We start from the raw sequence: 9,367 nt of genomic DNA on the forward strand, positions 1-9,367 counted from the left end.
AAATTTGAGCCTTTGGCAATTGACGATATATGATGGCAACATAAAAAGGAGTTTGCCTTTGAGTTTGCCAGCAATTAGACTCGGAGTGAAACAATAAGAATTTGGTTGCTTTTAATTGTACTCCAAATTTTGCATTTTATATATTTTTTATTTTTTAAAGTGGATTTATTTAATTATTTTTTAAATAAATTTTCGGAGTTTTATATTCAATATATTTTATAATTTATTAGAAATAGACCTATTTATAGAGAGTTTGATATTGAAATTTTAAGAAAAATGATTAAATAAATATTTGGCTATTAAATTTTAAAATTTTTTATATTGGTATTTAGAAATTTTTTTGTAACATTGATATTTGATTTTTAAATCATTATTATATTGATATTTTAGACTAACACCATTACTTAACTTTATTAATGTGACATTAATATATGATAAGATACTGACACGTATCAACAAAATTCAGTTAATGTCACATGATCATTGTTACGTGAGCATAAAAAAATATATTAAAAAAAATTCTTAAAAATATTAAAAATTTTTAAAAATTCTAACAAATTTTAGAAAATTCTTAAAAATTTTAAAATATTCAAAACTTTTTAAAAATTTTAATTTAAAAACCTTATAAAAAATTCTAAAAATATAAGAAAATTCTAAACAAATTCTAAAAAATTCAAAACCTACTTAAAAATTCTCAAAAATATTAAAAAATTTATTTTTTTTAAATTCAAAAAATTCAAAAAAGTTCTAAAAATTTTAAAATAATAAAAAATTTAAAAAAACTAAAAAATTTTTAGAAAATTCAAAATATTTTTAAAAAATTTTAAATATTTAAATTTTTTTTTAAATTTACCAAAAATTTTTAAATTTAATAAGAATAAAAAATATGAAATATTTTTATAAATTATAAAAATTATCATAATTTGAAAATTTTTTAAAAATTATGTAAATTTTTAAAAAAATAAAAAAATCCAAAAAAATTATTAATTTATAAAAATTAAATTTTATAAAAAAAAATTAAAATTCTACAAATTTATAAAAAATCTATCAAATTTTTTTGAAAATTTTCAAGTTTTTTTTTTGTTATTTTTGAATTGTCTAAATTTTTCTAGAATTTTTTTAATTTTTATAAATTTTTAGAACTTGTTAGAAAATTTTAAAACTTTTTAATTTTTTAAAATTTTTTTCAGAAATTTTTAAATTTTTAAATTTTTTAAGAATTTTTTAAAATTATTTTAGAATATTTAGAATTTTTATAAAATTTTTAGAATTTATACAAAATTTTCTGAATATTTTAGATTTTTTGAATATTTTTATAACTTTATAAAAAAATTTTGGAATTTTTTAAAATTTTAAAGAATTTTTTAGATTTTTTATTTGAATTTTTAAAATTTTTGAATTTTATAAAAAATTTTAAATTATTTTAAAATTTGTAAAAAAAATTTAGAATTTTTTAGAATTTCTTAAATTTTTTTAGAATTTTTTTTAATTTTTTATGCTAATGTAACAATAATAACGTGATACTAACTGAATTTTTTTAACACATGTCAATATCTTATTGAATGTTCATGTTATGTTAACAAAATTTACTAACGGCATTAATCTGAGGTATCAATATGATAATGAATTGAAAGTTTAGATATCAATGTGACAGAAAAAAATTTTAGGTACTAATTTGATAAAAATTTTAAAATTCAGGAACCAAATATATATTTGACCCTAAGATAAATTATGAAAAAATAAAATTTTACTAGAAAATTTATTAATTGGTGTAATGAAAAAAGTTATTATTAAGAAATTATAGATTTTAAAATTAATAAGAAAAGTTAATTTAATTATTTTAACCTTAAAGAAAAAATAAAATCTTATGAGATTCTAATAAAACATTTTATCTCTTGATATTACAATGATGAAAACATTATCAAATCCAATCAACATTTGAGAATTAAAATTCCTAAAAATTATATAAATAATATTATTGAATACTATACAATTTCATTAAAATCTAATATGCTAACAAAAAAAAATCCATTGTGATAAATAAATGGAGAGATTTTTCCAAAATATTTATTTTAGTTAAAGTTATTATAAAATTTTAATAACCGATATAAAAAAATTTTATTAAAAAAATAAATTTTAAATTTTCAAAAAGTAGTATTTACAATTTTATCTTTAGTTTAATTAGAGCCTCATAAAATTTTTTTTTTACCTAAGATCAAAATAAAAAAATTATTCTTTTTATAATTTTAAAGTTTATGATTTTTTCAATAATTTTTTAATTACACCAATTATTAAAAAAATTTTAATAAATTTCTATTTTGTATTTTTTTTCTTTAAGTTTCAATCTTAAACTCTTGGAAATCAAAATTTGAAAAGTTATATAATTTTTTGAAAATAATTTTTTATGAGTTATATAATTTTTTATAAATTCATTTTAGGTAAATTATAAAATTTACTAAAATAGATATTCAAAAACTTATGAAAAAAATAATTAAATAATTTCACTTATTAAAATTAAAAAAAAAAAAGAACAAAAGTTAAAGTACGTTTAGAAGCACCTTTAAATTTTGGGTGGAAATTTGAGTTTTTTTTGGAAAGAATTTGGGATTTGGTTGTAGTTTTCCTTGTACTGCTATTTGCTTATCATAAGTTTCATTGACCTTTAAAATATAGTGTAATACTAACTAATACACTTAAACTTTAAAAATTTTTAATATGATATTTTAATTATAAATATATTAATTAATATAATACTTTGAAAGTAATTTATCTATCATGTGTATTTATTTGAAGTTAATCATATTAAAAATAAAAATTACATTTAGGTACCATATTTAAATTTTTTAAAATTTAACTATTATATTAAATATTTTATTATAATTTATAGATCATTTATGATATTAATCATAGTGTACACTATAAAAATTCAAAATTCATTGAGTCTTATAAATATAAAGATAACTTATATCCTTTGAATATGAATGTCAGTATATAAGATATGAGGCATGTAGCGTATTTTTATTCCCATTCTTAAATTTTTATATTATATCTATTCTCTTAACTATATTTAATGGATATTTCAAATTTATTTTAATCTCCATTCTCACATATATTAAATAGTAATGGGTGATTCTTTTACTTGCAACTTCATAAAAAAGTAAAAATCAAATTTATTTTTTAGTTTGTTTTTTAATTTTTATCTTACATAGTTATATAATTTTTTTATAAATATATATTAACATATTTTTAAATAAAAATATATTAATTTTAATTAATCTAAAATAATAAATTATATTATTGAATAAAAAATTTATTTACTAAATATATATAAATATATACAAATATATATAATATATGTATGGAACATGTGTTATATTACTCATTTATATTTCATATTCAATAAAAAATTTAAAATCATATCCATTCACATCTTTGTTCAAATAAAAAATTGAATTCTCATTAAGTATGGATAAAATTAGCATTTTTATCTCATTAAGTATGGATAAAATTAACATTTTTATCTTTGAGCCTACAAAGAAAATAAAAAAAGAAGTGAATATTGAGCATTTGACTCGATCAATTGAAATATTTTTAACCTAATAAAATTTTTATTTTTATTTTTTTAAAAGAATAAATTGAACTCGATTTTTTAAAAAAGTAATTTAAAAAAAAATAAAAAATGAATCATGAGCATTTAACTCAAATTTTTATAAAAAAAAAATAACTTTTAAATGAATAAATTGAACCCATCTTAATTGAATAAACATTTATCATTAAATCTCACATGTTTTTGCATGTCAAATTTTACATTTTTATCTCTAATTGAATACAAGATTTTTTATTTGGAGTTTTAAATTTCAAATATGATACAATTTAAGTATATCTTGAAACATAATTATTTTTTTAATTTGAAAAAAAAAGAATTCAAAATATATTTATTACATAAAAAATACAGATACATATCATGGAATCAAATATTCAATGTTTTGGGACACTATTAGGGATAAAATGTAACCCCACTCATAGGTTCAGGTAACGTATTAATTTTGGTACTAATGGAGGAAGCCAATGAGCTATAACACTAACAAAGAATAAGATAAATCAATTCCGTTATTGGTGCCTATTGACCAAGAAAAACCTGTCAGAAAATCGGAAGCAATTTTTCCACAAAAAAGAAAAGAAAATTTTAAGGAATTTTCCTTGCCTTTTGCTTCATTCTGTTGTTCATGATTCCATTTATGATGTATCTTAATTTCCAACTTTCTTCTTTTCTTACTACATCCAAAAATAAGTAAATTTAAATCCCACCAACATCTTCTGCAGGAAAAAGAATAAAGAGGTTGGACTTCTAGTTTCCAAGTGCCAAGACTCTAAACTTTTCACTTTTCAAATCTCTCTCACGAGATTCTTGATCCAAAGAAAAACAGATCCTTTCAGTTAATTGCTTTTCTCTCTCTCTCTCTCTCTGCTCACGTCACTGCTGTACGTTTTTCTCTCTCTTTAACATGTAAAAAACATAGTAATGAACATACGGCTTTTCTTTTTGGTTTGTATGTTTCCATGTTTTACGCTATGTAAATTTCATGAAAACAGGTACATGGGTTTTGAGCTAATGAGCTTTTAATACTATCCTCACTCCCAAAGTTCTTAACTTGCATTTGGGTCTTTTTTACTTACCCTGTTCTTGCATTAAAAATACTTGCTTTGCTGTCAAATTCTCACTCTTTTTCAATTTTAATGGATACCCATTTTTTCTATTTGGGCTAAGTTCAATTCTTGTTATTCATTTATGCATTTTTTTTTGTTTGTTTTACATTGACTTGTAATTAGTAAACCCTTTCAATTGTAATGACTAGAAGCAGGTTGCTTAGTTCTAGCTTGCATTTGTGTCTTGTTTTAACTTTTTTGTATGGTTCCTGTTTAGTTCTGTTATGTCTGAAGATTGCTTGATCGACAGTAGGGGCCTTGAATATTGTTTGGTATGTTTTGAAATTTCTTGTTTGAAGTTTGATCCTTGTAGAAACAGTGATTAATTTCGCTAACTGCATTGTTGTTTTGACTGATATTGATGAATTTGAAGGTTCTGTTTGGTTTAATGGAAAATGCATCTCTCTTTGTTCTTTTCAGATATCTTTGATTCTTATATGGAGAAATTCTGTTATTGTACTTTAAAACGTTTCTTGAATTTTGTATGAAATGTGAGCCTTTTTGTTGGTGTTTCATCTCAGCAATCTATGTCGATTTTTGGCTACTCTTTTTGCTTTTTTTACAGCAACATCTGTATTATTGATATCAAGTAGTACTTCATATTCTGACTTACGAAAAGCCTTGCTTGTTTTTGATTTCCTGGGAACTATCATAAGTCTGTAACCTTGTGTAGTTCTTGATCTACATCAAATTGTTTTACAGTAATTCTTTTGCAGGTACTATTGGAGCTTGCATTCTCCTACAAGTCAACCCGAACTTCGATCATGTTAGGAAACTAATGGATTAGTAGCTTTTTCATTATTAACCAGTTTGGACACTTTTGCAGTATATGGCTTATTTTTAAACAATTTGAAATAGGACGGTTTCTTCTGATTTGGAGAATCCAAGTCTTCATTTAGCTACAATCATCAATGATAGTGAGAAGGAACATGAGACGTGCTTCACCACTCTTTCTGGTTACATTAGTTCTTGGGTTTTGCTTTGCTACATATAATCTCGTAACAATTGTAATGCACAATAGATCTATTTCAAAATGGATGGTAGATGACTCCAATGGCGGGATATTTTTTGATCCTGTCATTGGGAGGCCTGAAAATATGAGGAAACCAAAGAATGCCAAACTGCCTTTCCATGTTGCCTTAACAGCTACTGATGCTCCATACAGCAAATGGCAGTGTCGCATTATGTACTATTGGTATAAGAAGCAGAAGGACTTGCCTGGGTCAGAGATGGGAGGTTTCACGCGTATTTTACACTCTGGAAGTCCTGACAACTTGATGGATGAGATTCCTACTATTATAGTAGATCCTCTTCCAGCAGGGCTGGATCGAGTGAGATTTTGGTTACTGCTAGTCATTTCTTTCATTCGCTATCACTTCTTTTATGTGTGTTAAAAAGGCTTAGGATGGTCTTACGTTTTTGTTTTATTAGTTTGATCCATCAGTCCACTCATAGACAAAGTAACTTTATTGTTAGTGTAGTTAGTTAACAAATAAATTAGAGAATAATATTTCAGACAAAAAAAGAGTATTGTCTCCTTGAAAAGAAGTTAGCATTTGGACATTTTCATATTTTTTATTCTGTCAAGATAGTTTGTCTTCTTGAGTGAGTCATTAATTATTGAATAAATAGCATCAAGCTGAATTTTTGTTATATTGAGTTCTTATGTTTCAGAGCATATGAATAGTTAGTGTACTTTAAATGGTTGCTTATAGTTCAGAACTCTTTCAACATGTCAGAACTATCACGATGTTGTCACTTCTAATAGAGAAAAGTTGAATATGATTGCAAGAGGCTTTTCAACTTATCTTTCAAAAAGTGGGATTGGTTTTCTCATTTATTTTCATGAACCTTAATGACATTGAAACAATTATAGATTGATATAACTGGAAAGAATGCATTCTTCATATGTGTTTCTTTCTGTTGACCAGCTATAAATGAGAATATTCATCCGCTGAAGAAATGAACACAGAAGATTTATGGCTGAATGACATGTTTATTTTGGCAAAATATACTTGAATATTCTTCTGTTTTTTGTTTAGTAATTTTGTTAAATCATTGTTGAGGCAATTGCCATGTATGTCTTTGTTTCTAGAATATGCCATTGTGTGTGCCTATTCTGAAAAGGTTCCTCTCTGTTCTCAGGGATACATTGTCTTAAATAGACCATGGGCTTTTGTGCAGTGGCTGGAAAAAGCTACAATAGAGGAAGAGTGAGTGTTTTTACATGTCATGATTTCATTATCAGTTTCATCATGCCTTAATCATTTTTTAAAGCATGTTAACCTTTTTTCTTGATGCAGATATATATTGATGGCGGAGCCTGATCACATATTTGTCACCCCCCTGCCTAATCTGGCACATGGAGGATACCCAGCAGCATTTCCCTTTTTCTACATTAAGCCGGCTCAGAATGAAAAATTGTTAAGGAAGTTTTTCCCAGAGGAGATGGGACCTGTAACAAATATTGATCCAATTGGCAATTCGCCTGTCATTATCAAGAAGGTAAAATCTCCTATTGTGGGAAAGTTAATAGTATCTGATGCAAATTTTGTTACTAGTATAGATTATGCTAGATGCAAATTTTGTTGTGGGAAAGTTAATAGTATCTGAAGTAGTTGGGCTTGTTTTCCACTTGGTTGATTGTCACTATTGATACTTTGTTAGATCCGTTCTCAGGTGATTGTATTTGTTCATCTGTTTTCACCCTTAATGTCATTCCCTTTACATTGTCATTTTTATTGTTTGTCATAGATTTGCATTTGACTATTATAAGGCTTCTGTTAGATTAAAATGAGAAGATTTGATGTTGAACGAATTTTCCTATGCAGGATTTACTGGAAAAAATTTCTCCTACTTGGATGAATGTTTCTTTAAAAATGAAGGATGACCCGGAGACCGATAAAGCTTTTGGATGGGTGCTAGAAATGTAAGTATTGGTGCTAAAAGGCTGTTTATTTTGGAAGATTTTAGATCATTTGCTGATTTTTGGTACTGACATGTTTTTCAAATCTAAGGTATGCTTACGCTGTGGCATCTGCTTTGCATGGTGTGCAACATATTCTTCGGAAGGACTTCATGCTGCAGGTTTGGCACCTTATTTTTCAAAGGTTTTCATGAAGGTTTTTCCCTGTAGTTTTGATTGGATTTAGATACAGCATTGACAAGACTTATTGCATTTTAAATATTTCAGCCGCCATGGGATCTAGAAATTGGGAAAAAGTTCATAATTCATTACACCTATGGATGTGACTATAACATGAAGGTGAACCTTTTCTTTTATGTATCTCATTAAGTTATCTTTCTTGCTTTTCCAAATATGGCTACCACCAGGATTTGTTTAAAATTTCCAACTTATTTCTAGAATGTTTAAACTTTATTTATTTGTCATTTAACATTCAGGGTGAGTTAACATATGGTAAACTAGGTGAATGGCGATTTGACAAGAGATCGTTTCTTCGTGGACCGCCACCACGAAATCTCCCCTTGCCTCCTTCAGGGGTTCCGGAAAGTGTGGTATGTATTTATAAATATCAGTAATTCTAAAAATAAGCTGAAAAGTGAAACGATTGAAGAATGAATTGTAGAACAATCGTGTGTCTCACTAAAATAATTCTTTCATAATTGATTTGGTGTATAGTATCTGTCTCCTAAGGTGTGTTATCCATCTGTGAATTTGCATAACTTGATTGGTGATTTCATCTTCTATATGCTCCATAGGTCTAATGATTGAGGATATCGATGGACCAATAGCAACCAATCTTAGGGAACTATATTTGCTATTTTTAGTGGATTAAAGTGCTTTTCTTTCTGTACCATACTTTCTTAGCATGTACTGAATTTTGTGTTTCAAGACAGTTTTTGTTTCTTGGTGACTATGCTTAGGGAAGCCGAGCCTAGCCATATGCAGGCTATTTGAGCTTGACTAAGCCAAAATAAGTGTAAGATCTGTCTGATCAAAACCTAGCAAATCTGAGTTTTGTCCGAGATGAGCTTGAGCTTGATTACTGAGGAAAAACAATTAGAGAGCTCAAAGTTTTGATTGTGGTAGCTTGAATATTCTATTGAGGGATTCTACTTCTTGAAGCATATTGTCAGCCAATAGCTTCTTCTCCCCACCTAAATTTTTTTTTTCCAAGTTAAAGATCTTCAAAGCCAAAATATCAGGTAATGTGTAGTTAGTTTATAATCATGATTGCAAATTTCTTCCGAATGCAGAAGCCAAGTTGAGTCTTGAAGCTCTTCATCTAAACCTGTTTGAACTACACTTTTTTCGCACTTTTCTGCCCTGTAATTCTGGCATTCATAGTTCAATATTACAACCCTTTTCCGAAATAATTACATGCTCTTGTTACTGTGTCTGCAGGTGACCCTTGTGAAGATGGTGAATGAAGCAACTGCAAACATTCCCAATTGGGACACAGAATAAATATGGTATATGATGAAGGGTGGAGGAATAACACATGGAAAATTTATTTGGGATAGAGGAAATTTTTTATCTATCTTGACTCTAGAAAATTGATGTACAAATGCCTCAGGTCAATTGTTTTAAAGCAATAGATAGAACAGTTGAATATCATCTATAATCAACAAGAGAAAAAGGTAACAAGCAAGATAATGTGATTGAAGTGGAGTTGATAGAAATTCTGAGTTCAATTCT

General features: G+C 26.1%; 1 protein-coding gene across 2 annotated transcripts; it reads left to right on the plus strand.

Moving 5' to 3' along the window:
* Positions 1-4,125: 4,125 nt before the first annotated feature.
* On the plus strand, positions 4,126-9,367 carry LOC111296993 (hydroxyproline O-arabinosyltransferase RDN2-like). Of its 2 annotated transcripts, XM_089741090.1 has the most exons (10): positions 4,873-4,979; positions 5,424-5,473; positions 5,566-6,038; positions 6,853-6,920; positions 7,011-7,212; positions 7,539-7,636; positions 7,725-7,794; positions 7,901-7,972; positions 8,110-8,223; positions 9,074-9,367. In XM_089741090.1, exons 3-10 carry the CDS (start codon positions 5,619-5,621, stop codon positions 9,134-9,136), a joined length of 1,107 nt encoding a protein of 368 aa, XP_089597216.1. In that variant the 5' UTR covers positions 4,873-4,979; positions 5,424-5,473; positions 5,566-5,618; the 3' UTR covers positions 9,137-9,367. The 2 variants fall into 2 exon arrangements, with proteins under 2 accessions (XP_089597218.1, XP_089597216.1); XM_089741092.1 differs by lacking the exon at positions 4,873-4,979 and adding an exon at positions 4,126-4,482 and having other exon boundaries at positions 5,424-6,038.

The sequence above is a fragment of the Durio zibethinus genome, chromosome 12 (genome assembly GCF_047325235.1).
Source record: "Durio zibethinus cultivar Kanyao isolate XHJ-2024 chromosome 12, ASM4732523v1, whole genome shotgun sequence".
NCBI lineage: Eukaryota > Viridiplantae > Streptophyta > Magnoliopsida > Malvales > Malvaceae > Durio > Durio zibethinus.

Excerpts from the sequence above, each read along its gene's own strand:
- LOC111296993 (XM_089741092.1), top strand. The coding sequence starts at position 5,619 with ATGATAGTGAGAAGGAACATGAGACGTGCTTCACCACTCTTTCTGGTT. Across the intron at positions 7,637-7,724 it reads TTTGGATGGGTGCTAGAAAT|GTATGCTTACGCTGTGGCAT; the intron begins GTAAGTATTGGT and ends TTCAAATCTAAG. Across the intron at positions 7,795-7,900 it reads GGAAGGACTTCATGCTGCAG|CCGCCATGGGATCTAGAAAT; the intron begins GTTTGGCACCTT and ends TAAATATTTCAG.